Here is a 17,767-nt window from a genome sequence, read left to right on the forward strand (position 1 = left end):
CAGGGATGTGGTGCGGGGTTGCAGCCCAGCCAACATAAGGAATTTGCTTTCTTCTGGCAGAAAAAGAAAAATGAAATATTAAAAGCATGGCTCAAAGGCTGCTATATATAAGTGTTTTTTTTTTTTAACTCTGCTCTGCAGTGCTTTGGTGTGTTGCTCCAGCAGCTGGTCAGAGCAGGAGAATGCCAGCCTTCTGGAGAAGAGCAGGGAGTGAGGCTGAAAAAAAGGGAGGAAGAGGAGGCATGACTCAGGTGGGCTGACCTTGGGGCTCAGGGTGAATGCTGACACTTCAACTCCACCACAGCCTTTAGGACTTATGCTTTAGTTTTCTGTTCAATGTCAGGAACTAAAAACAGCTTTTCTTGTCTCTGTCTCTACAGGGGAGGGCAGTGCCCCTCTGAATCAGAAGGACACCTCTGCATTTACCACTGTGCTTGGATGAGGGAGGATGCAGGTCGGGAAGAGCAGAGGGCTCAGCCAAGGCATCAGTCAGCTCCCCCTGGAGAAGTCCTGCTGGCTCCCAGTTTGCTATTCCTGCCACCCTGGTGAGTCCAAGAGTCCCTGAGGACTTTCTCTAGTGGTGATGGTGGAGGTTCCTCCCAGGTTTTAAGCTATTCCATTTTCTTCTGCTGATGAACTTGGGGACCGGCTGTCGAGGGGGAGAGCATTGCTATTGGGCAGCAAGGCATGCTGACAGAGGTGTGCTGTGTCCTAAACTTGGGAAAATTTGAGGCTGCCTGTTTTTTTTTCCCAAGCAGTCCCCAGACTTTGTGTCCCTTGGTGCAGCAATTCAGCTGCTGGGTGGGCAGCAGGAGCCAGCATCCCAACGGAGTACATTCCCAGGGAGCGCAGGAGGAGATAACTGCAGGGAAGGAGAGCTGAGGGCTGGTCGTCTGCCAAGGGAGGACTTGGAGGATGCAGTTCAGGGTGTTCAAGCTGTTCCTTCTGTCTCTTCCTTTGACATCCCTTGTCTGTGTCAGTGGGTCTGGGCCCTGGGGAATGTGGGAAAGGGAAGCTGCAAGTCCAGCAGGTCAGAGAGGGGGCTTGGGGCAGGCTTAACTTTACATCTCTGCAGGCAGTGAGGGCTACTTATCTGCTGATCAGGGATGTGCCCAAACAAAGCAGGCTGGGGACACCATCACTTGCCGGGGCTCACAAAATGGGATGAGCTGTGGAATGGAGCTTGACCTTGACTCCAGCTCCAGCTGCTGCCTGCTCTCTCATCCCTTGGCTCCTGTCACCTCTGGCAGGGCAGGATGGGGACAGGCAGCAGAAGGGGGCCCTGATGTCCCCCCTCCCACAGCCTTGCCTTGGGTGTTCCCCTCCCTGCTGCTGCCTGTGAAAAACCCTGTAATTAATTACACCATTCTGCAGCCTCTGAACATTTATTTAGGGTGTTAGGTTTGCTGCTGCTGCTTTTACACAATGACAAATGTGTCGTGTCCCAAGCAGGTGGCAGCTGAAGTGGATCACACCATTGGAGCTGTTGAGATGGGCTCCAGGAGCAGGGCAGGTAGAGGGAATGCTGCTGGGAAGGTGAGACAGGTCTGCTCTAGCAGAAATGCATTGGATATGGTGCTTACAGGAAATTGCTCACTTCCCTGATAGCATCCACTGCTTTAATAGATCAGATTTTCCACCAGTTTGTCTAGCTTAAGCTTTCTTCTCCCTGCATCCTGAAAATTAGTCTAATAGGACTTTTAAACCTCAGAGAGGTTTGAAAGTTATTTTCCTTAAGGAATATCACTTTCCTTGGGGTGATTAGAAAAAGAGGGGCTGGGGGGGTTTGAGCTGAAGGACATAGCTTCAGAAAAGCCTCCCCAAAAATGCTGCCAAGGGCATGCAGAAATCAGCCCAGTCTGAAATAGCTGGTGACCACCCAAGCTGAGTTAAAAATTGCCTCTGAGCATCTTGCTCAGTGCTGCTGTCAGAGGATCAGGGACGGCGCACCTGGAACAGACAAAACTGTTGTACCTGCTTTTCAGGAAACAGAGAGGCAGGTGTGACTCCCCCATCCCTGGAAGGGAGCAGGTTTGTTTGTACCTGGCTCTAATTCCAGTGCAGTGGGAATCTGTTCCTGACAGCCCAGTGCAGAGCTGCCTGTGCTGTGCCACTTCCCAGAAGGAAGGGAAGCAGGAGCTGTGCTGCTGCGTGGCTGTGCCAGCAAAAAGCTGCAATCAGTTTGCTTTGTGGTGTGTTGTGAGCTGGGGCTGTGCACTGTCCCCGGAGGAACAAGGGCTGGAGTCAGTTTGTTGCTCTGGAATGCCGTTGGGCTGCATCAGTGGGAGGCAGAGCTGCTACATCCTGTGGGTGATGTACCACCAGTGTGTGAGGGTGTGTGTGCTGCCTCTGCATGCTCTGCAAACAGTACCTCCAGCAGACTGCCTCCTCACTGGAAGGGCAATTCAGGTATCCCAGCTCCTCCTGTTTCTTCCCCACAAGGGCAGTACTGTTTGGTTGTAATGTTTCTGTGGAGCTGGTTTGTACAAACTGAAGCAGGTTGTATTTATTCTGTAGAACTCTGTGGGTGTCCTGCACTGGATGTCCCCTCCCAGTGCTCTGAGAGCAATTCAGCTTCAGGAATCATCACCAACACCGTTATCTTTATTGCCAGTCCTGCCTGATAAATCTGCTCCCTCCAGGATGGCCCAGCCTGCCGAGTGAGCCAGACCTAAACACACACACATGCAGCGGGAGAGAGCAGAGCTCGTGCTCAGGAGCTATTTGCAGGGATCTCAACAACAAGCACTCGAAACAACCCCAAGGGCTGCTTAAAAAACATGGAATCAACAGAGCTGTCGCACAACCAGCCTTGCGAGTCCCTGGGTTTTTTCCAGCGTGCTGGGAACTGGTGTTCAGGTTCCTGTCAGCTTGGAAGGGTAGAAATTTGGGTCCTTTGTCCTTCCCCTCACCTGATTCTGGGACATCCAGTGCAAAACTCAGCATGGAAACTGTGACTTGTGCTGGGCTGTGACTTCATGAGCCCAGGGTTGCCTTACTGAGCTGTGTCCCAGGTAAGCAAGAATATCCTGTAGGATAGAGCAGGGGTGCATGTCACCAGCACATGGTGCCCCCTGTCCTGTCACCCACAGGGGATGAAGCTGGGCTGGGAGCCTTAGTTTGGAGATCTTTGTCCATGGTGGCATCTTCCCCCGAGTTCAGGTGGCTATGGGAGCCAGGAGCTCTCATCTCACCCACACCAGCTGCCTGCTGGTTATGGCAAACAGCCTTTCTCCTCCTCCTGCTGAACTGCTGGTACCACTTTTCCCCTCCATTTAAGACCTGAGTGCCTCACTGTGTCTGGGAGCTCCTGGAAGTGTGGATCACAGCTGGCTTCTCATGGGGTCAGGACAGCTCCCTGGGCAGAAGCATCTCCCCAAGCCCTGCTGCCTGCACAGGCTGGTTTCTATCTGGCACATCTGGTGGCACCACAGAGTTGTCCAAATTCACCCGATGCTGAGGATACAGCCTTGTATCCATGGCTTCCTGCTGGGAAAGGGAGCACTACTGGCTTGGAACATCTGATGAGAAACAAGTCAGATGCCAACTGCACCTGCTGCACTGGCTCTTCCTGAAGGATGGAAACAGTTGGATAAGGCTCCCCCTTTGCCACCATCTCTGGGCAGAAGGGGCTTGTGGAGCCTGGCAGGGGCAGAGGAGCTCTCTGGGGAGCAGGGGAGGTCCCTGAGCTCCCAGCCCTGGGGTGTGCAGTCACCCTGGTGCTGCAAGAGCAGGGCTGGCCTGTGCCCCAGCCATGTCCCAGCAGTGATGGCTGGCACTGCCTGCTGCAGTGGGGCTCTGAGCAGGCAATGGAAGTGCAGAAAGCTGCCTCCCAGCTCCCTTCTAGGGCCACGGGATTTCGGGAGAGAAAGTGACTTTTATAGAAATAAAGGAGACTTCCTTTTGGGTCAAGTGCTCTGGAAACGAATGATTTGGAGATGAAAGCCTTTTTGCTCTGGTAATACAGGCTCACATTGCCTAGAGGGAAGTCTGCCTTGTGCTGGGGTGTTTTTCCCTCTGGGGGCATTGCGATTGCAATTGAAGATGAGTTTCCAACATACAAAGGAGAAGAAGAAAGCTGAGAGAAGGCTTTAAAACATATCAGGGGTTCTCGTGGTCTGTTTTAATTTGTCAGCATGTCTCTCTCGCTTGTAACATCCCTGTTGGGTGCAGAGACTGTTCCTCCTCTTCCCTTTGTGACTTGTTCCTTCCCTCTGGCATCTTCATCAATTCCAGGCTCTGATTTTAATTTTTTTTAAACTTTTTTTTTTCTTTTTCTTTTCGTTTTTTGCACCCACAGCTGGTTGGCAGAGCAGCAGCAGCTCCTGTGTGCTGTATTGGGTGAGGATCACCTCGTGAATTGGGCTGCCAGAGATCAGAGAATTACAGGATGGTTTGGGACTTTAAAGACCATCTAGTTCCAACCCCCTGCCATGAGCAGGAATGTCACCCACTGGATCAGGTGGCTGAGGGTCTTGGCTGGCAGGGGGTGAGGAGAGACCAGCCCTCAGCCCTGAGAGCAGCCAGGTGAAGCCCTTTTTGAAAGCTATGGCATGGACCCTTTCCCTGTCAGTTTATTGTCCGGAGGATCTCTTCTGAAAACATGTTTTGCTCCATGGACTGAAGGTCCTCAAAGCCTGTCAGGCTTTGGTAAGACCATGGGAAGCACCAGAGTGTCCCATTTCTCTGCTTTCAGCTGGTTTCTGCCCCGCTGCCCTGGAGGGATGAGGCACAGGCAGGGCTTTGCTGCTGCTCAGTGTGAAGTGCTGTAAAACCCAAGCATTGATTTCTCAATCAAAGGTGTCTGTTTTCTCCTCGGTCTGGGCTTTAATGCCTGAAAATCCATTTTTCACTCCCCACCAGTTTGCTGTAAGATTTTTAAATCAACTGTTGTGCTTCAGAGCTTTGGGAAGGGAATGGATTCAGTCGAGCTGGCTCGCCAGTGAGTTTTGAATCAGGCAGAGAACAGACAGAGCCTGTGGGGGCTCTCCAGCCTTAGGTGAGACCTTTGCCTGTGTCTCGCTGTGGTACAGGACAACTCTGTTCTCCAAGGCTTTGGAAAGCTGTGGGTCTCCCTCCTGTCCTGACAGTGACCCTGGTTCAGCAGGTCTGTGGTGCCCAGGCTTTGTGGATTGTAGGCTGAAGCTCAGGATGTCCTGAAAACTGATGCCAGAAAAACCTCAAGACTTTTGTATGAAAAAAAAATAGAAAAAAGGAACACCACGTTCCCACCTGCGCTTCCCATATTTCCGTGGTGATCACAATGTTTGTTCCCTGTTTCCAGAACATTGTACTGTGCTGCTCTTCAGGGGCTGTACAGCTGATCCAGACCTTGTTGAAATGCAGCTGGTTTTGGGGAGGAATGGAGCAGCTTGGGGCAGCAAGGATTGCTGCTGTCTGGGGTTGTGCTCCCACAGGGATTGCTGCTGGAGACTGAGCTGGGAAAGCTGCTGCAGCTCCTGCCTTGACCTCTGCCTCCTCCATCAGCTCCCCATCACCACTGTTTAATTCCAGCTTTCCCCTTTCTAGAGAAGGGTGAATGCCATGGAAAGCCCTTTCCAAAGGAGGGAGCAGGGTTGCTCTGCAGCCCTGGGAGGTGCTGGTGGAGGTTGCAGTGGAGCAGAGGGGAAGGATGGTGAGATTCAGGTGACTCCTGGTGCTAATTGTATGCAGCAGATTTGTCTGGAAGGAGCTGAAGGATGCACATCAAGGATGTCTCAGCTATTCAAGTGAGAAATCAAATTAAACTTTGCATCAAACAGTGGAGCTGCTCCGTGCTAGGAGTTGTGTCGGATCCATTAAGGTTTCTCCATGCTGGGCCCCAGGGAGTTAGTGGAGAGGGAAACCAGTGCTCAGTGTCGGGGGCTGTGTTTGCTGCTCACCTGGATGTGTTAATGACGTGGGCAGGAGAAAAGGGGATTAGTGCTTTAACCTTCAAGGTCCCTGTGTGTGGAGCAGGGAGGGGGACACTGCATAGCAATGCCAGTTCTGTGTGCCATGGGATGTGTGTCCATCTCCTTGGGGAGGATGGATAACAGTCCCAGTGAGCTGGAGGTCTGGAGAATGCTGTCGTCCCACTTACCTGTCTCCTGATCTCCCATTAACAGGCTGGGAGATGGAGTCCATTGGGAACCCTGGGGTGTCTGGGTGGCGGATGGGAGGAATCTGAAGGAGAACCAAAATACCAGCATCACACACAAGTGTGGTTCTCACTTGCTTCTCGTCGGGCACGAGTCCGTGTGTGCTCCAGGCAAGGAAAAGATCTGGACAACACATTGCTCCCTGCACGGGGACAGATTGCTTGGAGGCTGGATGGAGCAGACTTGGCATGGGAGAGCCGGCAGGCTGGAAGAAGCTGCCAGGGAAGTCGTCTGCTGGGAATCTGTGATGTTTGGCTCCAAAATGATTTCCCCACACGGCACCAGAAGCTCTGAATGCTCCCAGGTAACCAACTGGCTTCTCACCATGGTGGGACACACCAAAGAGCTGGCAGCCATCAGGAGGAGGAGAAGGGGGAACACTGAGCTTCCTGCACTGCAAATGCTGAATGCCAGAGGGTTCTCTGCCTTGTGCACAGGCCCAGGCTGGACTGCTGCTCCCTGATTTGGTTTCTTTGCATTCCTGGTGCATGTAGTGCTCTGCCTTAGAAGCACACGAGTGCCAGCTTGATATTTAGAAGCCATTTGCAGTACTGCTGCTCTGCTGGCAGGAGAAATTGGTCTGACCCTGGGACGTACATGTCCTGGTGCTGGAGCATGACAATCCCTTAACAGGCAGGGCTGAGTCTCCTCGCGTGCCCTGCCTACTGCTAGGGCTGGATTAGGGCTCTCCAGCCAAGAAAACGTCTCTCCTTCTTCCTTTTCTGTCGTCTTATAAGGATTTTTAGGAATTTAAGATGCTAAGCCTCAATTAGGCAACACTTATTAATTTCCGAGATGTAATTTATTTACAGAGTGTTGCCATTCACAGCAGTGAGTGCTGGTAATTGCTGTAGTTTGCTTTCCAGGCTGGGATGTGAGAGACTTGAAAAGCCTGTGAGTGTGGCTGCCAGGCAGGCAGGGCTGGCTCTGGGTGGATCCTGCCTTCTGGGGATATGAGGAGCTGATGAAGAAGCTGACTGTCACCCAGGCAGCCCAGTTTTGCTCAGAGCAGTCGCTGTCCTAGGGCATGGGAACAGGCCAAGGGGCAGGAATGCCATCCTCACTTCACGGCTGTGTTAACCCAACCGTCCCACGGTGCCTTTTGCTGGCTCTGCCCTTTGTTTCACTTGCCCCAGCAGGATATGGGTGTCCTCATCCCATCCCAGAGCTGCTGCCAAGGCTGAACGAGCCACCTCACTGTAGATCTGAGGGCAGAGCTGCAGAAAATCAATGAGGCCAAAGCAAATTAGGTGCTCCACGCTTGTCCTTCAAGCCAGCAGCACCAGGGATGGCGTCTTTGCAGCGTGATGGCTCAAGGCTATTTTTTTTTTTCCCTTCTCTCCCTGGCACAGGCTGTTGCCTGGAGCTGCAGAGATGCTGTGCTGAAGCTCTGCTGTCACAGGTAGCCCTGTGACCAATTCCTCTGAAGTGGGTTGAGCTGTTTACCTGTGAGACATCAGCTCCTCCAGGATGAGCTGGGCTGAGGAGCAGAGCTGCCCTCCAGCCCCATGCTCAGGAGAGTGTCCAAGCAGGACAGGGAGACTTCACTTCCTGCAGCCTCCATCTGATTTTATCTCCATTTCTGTGGCTGCTGAGGCTGGGTTGAGGGAGGAGATCAGCCTGCTGTGTTTTGGGGATGAAGAAGCTCTCCCTTCTCCCATTCATGAACCAGTGGCCTGTGTTTTGCCACCTAAACCAGCAACACCTTTAGGAGGGTCTCCCTGATGGCTCTTTGGGGAAAGAATTTGGACATTTATTAAAGTACCTCATCTCATCCAGTGTCAAACCACTGCCTTCACCTTGTTATACTTCCCAAGGACCACTGGAAAATGGGGAAATAGAGCTGTTCCCCTTCCCCTCACGAAGGGCTGGGGTTCACTGGAAGTGAGTGTGTTTGTGTAGGATCCGTGCTGAGGTCCTGGTCTTGGTTTGGCTCCAGAGGCATTGCTGAAACCCTCTTGTTCCATGCAGACTTGGACAAATTATTGCAAAATAGCCCAGTTGTATCCTCTGGCAGCCTCATCCCTGGTCAGGCTGAGCCTGCCAATGCAGCAGTTGTTGTACACGAAGGATTTGCCATCCACCATCATCTCCAGTTGAGCCTGATCTGTAGTTCCTGTTTGTGGGCACGGGAAGTGTTCTGTGCTCCCAGGAGCGGGTGGTGAGTGGTGCCTGGATTGATTATCCATCTGGCATGCTGCTGGGCCATTTGTTACGGAGGATCTTGCAGGAAGAACCTCTGGTGCTACAGTGAACTCTGTGCTGCGGGGACAGTCGGGATAATTCCTGGGAGCTCGCGCGGGCAAATCCTGGCTTCTCAAATGCCTAAAACCAGTGAGTTTGGACCACTGCCTGCCTGCTGGGATGATCCTCTTTAACATCCTGATCCAAGTATCCATGGAGAAGCGTGACCTGCTTCTTCCTAGGCTGAGCGTGCCAGGATTGCTGCCGAAGGGTTTCTGGTTTTGTTCCTTGAGCCTGACCTCTTCCTTGTGCACTTGGTGGTGCCTCGTGATGTGGTGAGCAGGGGCTGCAGGGAGCACGTCTCCTCTCTCCATGGCTGACCTGCAGAGCAGGAATCTGGCCCTGGAGCATCCCCTGCCCTTTGTAGGGCTTGAGTTCAGATGCTGAGCTGGGCAGCTCCTGAACGTGAAATGCAGATGAAGTGGAAAGATGAGGGGCAAAGGGGCTGCTGACTCCTTCACTGCTGGGCTCTGCAGCCTGCAGGAGAACAGTGTTCTGGCTGTTGCTGATGCTGTTTCAGTGGCTTTTAAACCCTCTGACCTCGGTGTTCTTCTAGCAGCCTAAGCCATGTGCACAGTAAACCCCTGAAATGGAGTCAGGCTCTTGGGATAACAGGGAAGTGTGAGGTTGGAATAGACTGAAACGAGAGAAGCAAGGGAGCTTGTTCCTCACAGTGGGATTCTTTCCCCAGGGAGCTGGGCTGGGGGATCTCTTGGTTTGGCTAATGAGTGAGGGCTGGGGTGGGAGCAATTAGTGTTTTACAGCTGCTTCCCCGTGGCCTTCTGAAGTTAGAAATTGGGAATATCAGTCTGATCAGAAATGATTATGACTGCCTAGAAACCATTAGCACTGGCCGTGCCGTGAGGACAAGTCTATCCCTTCTGCTGTGGGGCTTATGGGTGCATGGGGAGGCAGATTCCACGTGCTGCCTGGCCACCTCCCTGCACCTTGTGCTGGGAAACCAGAAGGGATGTGAGGCTGGAGACCCGTTCACTCCCCAGCAGACCCCATGGACACATTCCCAGCCTCCAACCCTCGGCATCATGGGCAGCCAAGGCAGACCCTTCCCCAGGCACATCCCTGGCAGCAGCCAAAGCACAGCCCTGGACATCCCTCTCTCCTCCCTACTAATCCCATTCAGGCCTTGTCCTCTGCCTCTCCCCAGGGAGGCTGCAGGTGTGAGAGAGTGGCTGCTTCATTTAGGGCTGCACAGATTGGCTCTCACCCTCGGGAGCAGCTCTCTCAGCTTGCACTGGAGATAAGGGTGGCCGTGTCCTCCAGGCTGCCCAGCTCCAGGCAGGGCTGTGATCATTATCCTCAACACATGCAGGCTGTTCACCAAACACCTGCAAGGTCCAGGGACGGAGAAACCAGGTCATTTTTACAAGCAAATAGTCATGTTGTGTTATACTAAGAACACTGTCCTTTTTTTTTTTTTTTTTTTTCTGTGGTGCCTCTTAGAGCTCTGAGGCATCTCCAGTCCTCTGAAATCTTCCAGTGTAAGAGCCAGAGACATTGCTGTGATTCCAATACCATGTGCAGCACGGCGCTGATTGCTCCGGGCACGAGCACGGTTGGACTCTGGTGTTGCTGCTAAAGCTGACAATTTCTGAACCCGTTCAGCTTTCTCTGCTGTTTGTGGTTCTCTGTAGCTCACCCCTGATCTGCAACAGACCCTCCTTTACTGGCAGTGGTGCAATGGGGAGCATCACAGGGGCAGCATGATGTCGAGACCGGTCTGAGTGTTAATAAGAGGGCTAAATGTGGACAAAAGGAAATCCTGCCCCTCCAGAGAGCTTGTTGAAGAACCCAATCTAATTAACCTCGGAGGTGATTGATTACAGCATTGTTGTGTGCCAGCAAAGAACCCAGGAACAGTCTCCATCATCTGTCTTTCCTCTTGGAAAGCCCAGTCAGACTTGCAGCCAAGAAGGGCTGGAGCAGAGCAAGGCTGAAGGAGCGTTGCCCATCCACAAGTTTGACTCAAGCTGCAGGGACATTGTTGCATGGCTCCAGGTACCTTTGTTGAGTTGACAAAGCTTCCCCAAAACTCCCTCAAACTGCTTCTTCAATGGACCCAAGTGCCTCAGTTTCTCCAGACACCTGGTCTCTGCTCTCCATGGGGTTTGTGAGAGGAGCTCGTGGCAGGATGAAGCAGGGGGGTCTGGATGGCTTCTCTTTCGTGTTGTAGGCTGGGTCTGGCCGGTTCCTGGGAAGGGTGAGGCTGCCAGAGCAAATACCTGCGGTGTAGAATGAAGTTCCTGGTGTGTCCCAGCTCCTGAAGGAGACGTAGCTGAACCCAGTGTGAACCAAGCACAGGTGGCTGTGCCCAGAGAGGGCACTGCCGTGCCACATTCCTCCTTTTCCGGAAAGTGGCTTCCCCAGCTGCTGTATGAGAGCAGGGCTCTCCCCTGCAGGGCTCAGTGGAAACAACAAACCTCAAGGATTTCTTGGAGGAAAATCATCTTGGCTCATGATAAGGCGCTTTTTTTTTTTTTTTTTCTTTTTTTCTGGGGTGTAGCAATTACGTTAAATAAGAAGCTGTCACCAAAATGTCTGTTCTGCCTTCTGACAACCCGCTCTTCTCATGAGCTTAGGCTAAAAAAAAAAGAGGCATAAATCAGATGTGCTTTTCCTCTTGTTTGCGTTTCTTCCTTGCCTTGCTGTCTTGACTCCTCACCTACAGGGAAAGCTGTGGGTTCATCTCACTGCTGAGGGTCCCCTGAGCTCAGCTGGAGCTGTCAGTCCATGTGTGCGTCCCCAGCAGTTCCTCCTTTGTACCCACCCTAGGGTGGCTTCTGCAGGGAAATTCTCCTGGTTAAATCTTGCTTGTAGAGGGAGAAATACCTTGGGAAGCCTGTTCTGCAGAGGGCTGTCAGGGAAGGGATCAGCATTCCGAGGCTGCTGCACCGCTCCGTAGGAGGAAAAGCTTCAAACAGCAATTAGCCTGCACTGCCATTTCCAGGGAAACAGCTCTTGGTGAGCTGGACAATGGGCTGCAGGAGGCAAACAGGTTAAAAGCTCTAATTCTGGCAGGATATATTTAGGTGGGCTTTTTTCCTTTCAAAGGAAGGTAGGTTAGAAAGGCTCCGACTCCTTTAAATAGATTCTCCTTCCGTACCCAGCTCGGAGCTGCGTCAGGAGCTCTGGCTGTTCCCTTCCAACCCTGGTGCTGCTGACAAGTCCCCAAAGCCTCAGCACTGGGGTGTCTGAAGCCTGCCTTCCTGTCAGTAGCGGAGGGGCTCAACTAAAGGGCTCTGTTTTCCCTCGGCAGCTGCCACAGGAAGAAGTTCTCTGCTGCTGCTCTCTGGTTATTTATTCTCTTTGCTGAAGTGTGGCAGTGTGAAAGGTAATTTAGCCTGGGTTAGTGCAGCACAATGCAAACGGAGTCAGAGCCATGTTCTCCTGGCACCCTGCTCTCACTGCCATCCCTAAATCCCTGAATGTCCCATGTCCCCTCTGATGGCATGGGTTGGGGCATAGGGGCAGCTGTGACCCACAGAGGGGAGCTGATGTCAATAAGCCATGGCTGATGGCAGTGATCAGCCCTGGATGTGTGGGAATGAACGTGGAGCTCATGTCCCAGCACCTCCTGCCAAGGTTGCCTCCACCAGTGCTTCCTGCTGCCTTCAGTGGCTGCTGGTGCTGCATCCTGGAGTTGATGCTCCTGCTGAACATACTCATGGTTACTAAGTCCAAGATTATCACATTCTGGATGTTTATAAATTATGAAGGAAAGGGCTTTCTTCCTTAATCCCCTGAGCTTTTTCATTCCTTGTTTAAGCTGTTTGTCAGCCCTGGTTCTTGCTTACTGTGGATGAGGCTGGTTTTCACATCCTTCCTTTTCCCACCAACATGTGACAGCTCAGGCAGAGCAGCTCTGTGATCAGCCCTGTGATATTCCCACTGCCCATGCAGGCTGACCAGTACAGCTCTTCAATAACTACGTTGTTCTTACAAGCACTCTGTGCCCTGGATAAATCAGGCAGCACATCTTCAGTCACAGGTAATAGATAACGTGGAAGGAGGAGGTTATCACCCCAGGCTTCCAGGTCTCCCACTCACCCAAAGGGGCTTCCTTGCCTCCCCCACAGTGGGATGCAGAGATGCCTGAGCGAGGAATTGTGCAGTCCAGAAGGAGCAGGGCTGCTTTGTAACCATCCCGTCCTGAGAAGCACACAGATATTCTCTCCAGCTGCTGGGCTGCCTCTTGAGGTGGGTTGGTCAGCACTGGCCTTGCTGTCTAGGAGCTGTCCTGCTGGTGTGTGGACTGTCACCCTCTGAGCCACGAGCTGCTGACACACTTTGTCTGGTTGGATTTCTTGTCCTTTCCCAGATCCATGTTTTTCCTTGTGTGGGATAAGTTCTTTCCTTGCTGGAGCAGGGTCAGGCTGGGCAGGCTGCGATCTCGGGCATGGTGCTCCTAGGCTGGTGTTTACAGAGGAGTGAGAGGAGCTGACAGAAGTTTTTTCATGTTCTTTGCTTTGGTGTAGCTTGGCCTGCTCATTTCCCCAAATTTTGCTGCTCTTGGTTTACTCTTGGTGTCCCTGCCCGTGGCAGTGGGGTTGGAAGGAGATGATCTTTAAGGTCCCTTCCAACCCAACCCATTCTACAATTCTATAATTCTGTGGTCTCCTGGCAGCCATTTCTGTCTCTTCTGTTTCTTCCTGAAGCTACTCTGACCTCCCTGCATGGATGTCATGGTGGGAGGTGGCACCAAGGCCGCGGTGACTCAGGCTGAGGGCTGTGCCAGTGCCATGAGCTGGCAGCTGTGCCCAGGCTTTTTGGAAGGAGCATGGTGAGAGGCTGCATCCTCTTTGGCTTCCCAGGAGGGCTCAGAGTAGGCTCCTGCACACCTGCCCTCCCTTTTGAAGGGTGGGGAGGATTTATTGCTAATTATTCATGTGGCTCTTGGGAGGTTTAGTCTGACAAAAAGATCGCTATCTCTGCTTGGCTGTTGTTTGCACCTGTCTGTGCCCCACGAGCCTCGGTGAGGCTCTCATTGCCCTCCAAAACCCCTTTGCCAAATCGCTGTGGGGTCAAAGTGAGCTCTGCCCTGGCAGAAAGGAGCCTCTGGCACTGGGTCCTCTCCCCTTGGCTCCTTTTGGCCACATTCAGCATGAGCAGTGTTTGTTGGCAGGGATCCCTGCCTGCACTGCTGCCTGTCTCGTGCTTGTTCCTGAGAGGAACAAGCAGCACATGATGGTTTCTGAGATAAATCGGGTTCCCAGGTGTCAGGACAGAAGGAAAGGAGCTGGAAATCTGAGCTTCACCTGTCTGTAACTCATTGTGGGCTTTGCCAGAGCAAGACCTGGCTCTGTGCAGCTGCTTATCAGCTGCTGTGGTGCCCAGGTCCCTCTGCCATGGAGCAGAGAGGTGGGAAAAATCCCTGGCAAACCAACTGTGCTTTCCCAGGGGAAACAGTGCTGGGTGGGAAAACGCTTGGGCGCCGTTCTCCAGCTGTACCCACTGGGCTGGCAGCGGGAGATGGGACTGACTGAGCAGGGCTGGAGGGCTGGGAGGTGGTGCCTTGGCAGGGGAGATGCTGGCTGTCCAAGAGCTGTCCCTGACCCTCGTGTCCCCAGATGAATGGGGGACTGGCAGCTTTAAAACCCAGCTCTGGTTCCAGAACCGTGGGCAGCGGGTCTGGCGCTGCCGCCTCCATTAGAGGTTGGCTGGTTTAAACTGCTTCAGGCTTATCCACCACCAGCATTGCTGGCCAGCCTTGGGCACAGTGTGACTCAGGGTCCCTTGGAGAGAGGGGCAGCCTCCTGTCCCTCCCTGCCTGTCCTGCCTCGCAGGAGCACCCAGCCTGCTCGCCCTGCTCGCTCGATTTGTTTTGGTCCGCGTTAGTCGAGGATGAAGTCACTGATATTTCTGGGCAGAGATAGGATCTCACCAGCCAGCTCTCCTTTAATAAGATCCCAGGCACTGGAGGTGCCCCATTCCCTTATCTCCCCTCTGCAGATGTATGTTGCCCCCCTCTCTCTCTCTCCAGACTGGGAGGAAGCAGCTGAATTGCTGCCACAACCCCTTCTCTTAGCCCATAAATAAAACAGGAGGCTGGAAGCTGAAGGAAGGCATGAACACAGCACTGCCCATGTTTCTCTGGCTCCCAGGGCCTCCTGGAAGCTGTCTCATGAAAAGGGAATGTCTCTAGCCAGGGAAGTGAGTGTCAGAGCATGTCTCCTGGCCAGAGTGGCCACTGCGAGCCAAAAACGTGGAAAAATAGATGGAAAGAAGGAATCAACAGCAATCAATTCATCCAGTACAGAGCTTGGAAAATGTAGAAAATGTGAAGGGAAGGAAAATATGGGATGAGAAACTTCAGAGGAATTACCAGCAGTGAGGAGGAGGAACTGATTTTTAGCATGTGAATAGAAAAAAAGGTGGGAAAGAGAAAAGTTCTCAGCAATGCTGTTGGAATTGGAAGAGCCAGGTGTGTGGAGAAGGGACAATGCCTTCAGCCCACATGACAGTGACCATGTGGGATTCTCTCTCCATTCCTGCCATGGTCAAGGGTCCCATCAGCAGCATTTGGGGAGTGCAGGGTGGGCAGATCCCTCAGCTCCTGCCCTGGGGCTGGGGAGGGGCAAGGAGCAGCAACCTGGATCAGCCTGAGCGGTGCAGCAGTTGAGCTGCTCTCCAGGCTGGGTTCCTGGGAAGCAGTCAATGAAGGTTTGTGGGAGGTTATATAATGATTGACCTGACAGGAATGGGTGTGATTGAGGCCCAGATCCAGCTCAGCTCACAGCTGGGTCAAGCTGTGGTGCTGATATCATCACTGTTTAGAAATTTGTACTTTTCGTCGATGAGAAAGTCTTCAACTTTGCTCCCTGGTATGGAAATTGGTCTGGGCTGCAACTCTGTGCTTTCCCATGGGGCATCCCCACTCCCCAGGCCAGGCTGAGCTGCTGTACCAGCACTTAAATGGGGCTCTCAAAGCCATTTTGGGTCTGCCTGCTGCTGTCAGGCAGTGCCACCACATCTCTGAACCAGAGGAGCCCCTTGTCCCTCCGTGTGATGCAGATGAACCCACACCTAACTGCCTTTAAAATCCCCTGTTGCTATGACAACTCCCCAAGCTTGATGCTCTCGGTGCTGCCTCTCCACTCCCAGGTCTTGCATCCCCACCAGAAGGCTCTGTGTGTGCCTCAGTACGGACACGTGCCTGATTCCAGCTTTCAGAGGTGGATCATAATCCCCTTGGAGCGTCAGTGGAATCTCTCCTGAGCTGGTGAAGGGTTTACTTGGAAGGTCTGATAAGGAGGTTAAGGAGAGGCCGGCAGCCGCTCACCCCGGTGCCCAGCGCTCTGACAGCTAAACTTAGCCCTGAGTCACTAATGAGTCAGCAATTCAGGGCAGGAAATCTCCATTTCTCTTTTCTTCATGTTTTTTAAACAGTGATGCACCCCAGGCAGGCTCCAGGTTGGATTGATTTCAGTCCTAATCCAGCACGTTACCTGCCTGCAGTCCTGTCCCCTGGAGCACCTTTGAGCCAGTCCAGAAGAGTGAGCTCCTTCCTCTGGCACCTGCCATGACAAGTGCCTGTCCACAGCCAAGCAGCCTCCTTTCCTATTGTTAGTGGCCCAACACATGGAAAACTCTGCCTGGTCAGCAAGGTGTCTTGCTGGGAAATTACTTGTGGAGGCTGTGGGCAGGTAGAGCATCCCTGGAGCTGCTTGGAAACATGGCAGTGAGTGAAGGTCCATCCGGTTGCTCTTCTCTCACTGTGAGTGCTGCAGCACCGCCAACAGCAACAAAAATGCTCTGAAAGATCCCACATGAGTGTTAAAATAACCAGCATCAGGAGATCCAGATGTGCTGAACCTCCAGAGCTGCTCTGTGTGATTCCCAAGCCTCCTCCAGGCCAGCCTGTGTCCCTGTGCTGTGCCTGCCACCAGCCAGCCCTCCCCAGAGGAGGGGCAGGATCCGAGGTCCCTGGGAGCTGCAACGGAGTGGGGACAGCCAGAGATCCATGTTGTGCCTGCTGAACACTCTTTCCTAGGATGGAGCAGGCTGGCCAGGCAGCTTCTCACAGTCCCTGAAAAGTAAATCCTGGGAGCAGAGTCCCCACTGTCAGCTGGCTGTATCCATTTGTGTGAGATCCCACTGAGTGTGTTTTGCATAATTTGTTTCCCAGAATGAAGTGTTTTACAAGTGCAGCGTTTGATCACCTTGCAAAAGGAGATGAAAAATTATTCCCATACCTGGGGCTGGGAAATAACTGGAAAGGAAATCTGGAGAAGGGACCATGTGCTCACCACATCATGTTAGCTGGGCTGGAGAGCCCAGCAGAGCTGGTGTGTGTGCTGGCAGAGAGCCTGGGGCTGGACAGGAGCTGCATGGACATGGCAAAAAGCCCATGCTGAAAACACCAGGCGTGGAGATGTCTGAGTGGAGCCAAGCCCCAGCATCCTGCCCAGGAGCTGGAGCTGCTCCCAGCTCCCTGTGCCTGCCCAACACCTGATCCAGGAACTGCTCCCAGGCTCTGCACAGGACCTGGCCCTTCCTCAAGGCAGAGGTACCTCTACTTTGCTTAGGGATTGCTGGTGAGCCCCCTTCTTCCCAGCACCTGGGGATAAATCAGTGGCCTGTTGGACCACGAAGGGCACAGGGAGCGATGGGTGTTCCGGGGGTGACGATGGGTGTTGGGCTGAGGGGCTGCCCCTCTCACTGTCATTTTTTTTTATTCACAATAGGTGAAGGATGAAAAGTCAGAGTAATGGCCATGGATACAGCATCCACTTGACTTCTCTTGCCTGTGGCGGGGACGATTAATCTAGTTAAGGCGTTGCAGTGGGGTGAGACCAGAAGGTTACGCAGCCCAGGAGCTGAGGATGGTGCTGAAGCGGGAGCTGCAAGGTGTGTTCCCCCTCCCTCTCGCTGCCTTGCCTTTGATCTGCTGCTGGTGGGGAATATTGTTCCATGTTGGGAGCCGGTTCAGCCCAGGCTGGCGGAGCAGCGGGAGCCTCACCGTTACTAACGAGCTGTTTGCTGCTGGCTGCCTGCACAGCAGTGGGTGCTCAGTGCTGCCCAAGACCTGTGCTGATAAACCCAGTGGCTTCCCCCTGCTGCAGGCCCGTCACCCACTCCCTCTTATCTGAAGGATCTCTCCTCCCGCTGATTCTGCCTCATTCGACAGTGAATCAAACAGCTGAGATCTGATCCTGCTGCTGGGTGGTGTAAACTTGAGGGTGACTCTGACTGTTGCTGGTCTCTGCTCTGAGGCTGGTGCAGGGCAGTGGGCTACAGGAGGCTGCTGGCCACCCGTGTGGCAAAGGGCATGGCTGTCACCTTCATGGAGAGGGTCTGGGCCTTGCACTGCGCTCTGGCAGATCCTGGAGGAGACTGCCCTGCACCGAGCCACGTGCCCCTCGTTT

At 53.2% G+C, this 17,767-nt stretch overlaps 1 protein-coding gene across 2 annotated transcripts in view; it reads left to right on the forward strand.

The window, feature by feature from the left end:
• Positions 1–17,767, forward strand: part of SRRM4 (serine/arginine repetitive matrix 4) — an 87,230-nt gene that overhangs the window by 1,029 nt on the left and 68,434 nt on the right. Inside the window, exons 2-3 of one of the 2 annotated variants that reach the window (XM_050317983.1) lie at positions 142–251; positions 381–545. In XM_050317983.1, coding sequence (XP_050173940.1) covers positions 439–545 — 107 coding nt within the window. In that variant the 5' untranslated portion in view covers positions 142–251; positions 381–438. The remainder of the gene's footprint in view (positions 1–141; positions 252–380; positions 546–17,767) is intronic. The other variant, XM_050317984.1, reaches the window with a different exon arrangement.

Source organism: Myiozetetes cayanensis, unplaced genomic scaffold (assembly GCF_022539395.1).
Source record: "Myiozetetes cayanensis isolate MyiCay16 unplaced genomic scaffold, myiCay2020 scf21, whole genome shotgun sequence".
NCBI classification, from domain to species: domain Eukaryota; kingdom Metazoa; phylum Chordata; class Aves; order Passeriformes; family Tyrannidae; genus Myiozetetes; species Myiozetetes cayanensis.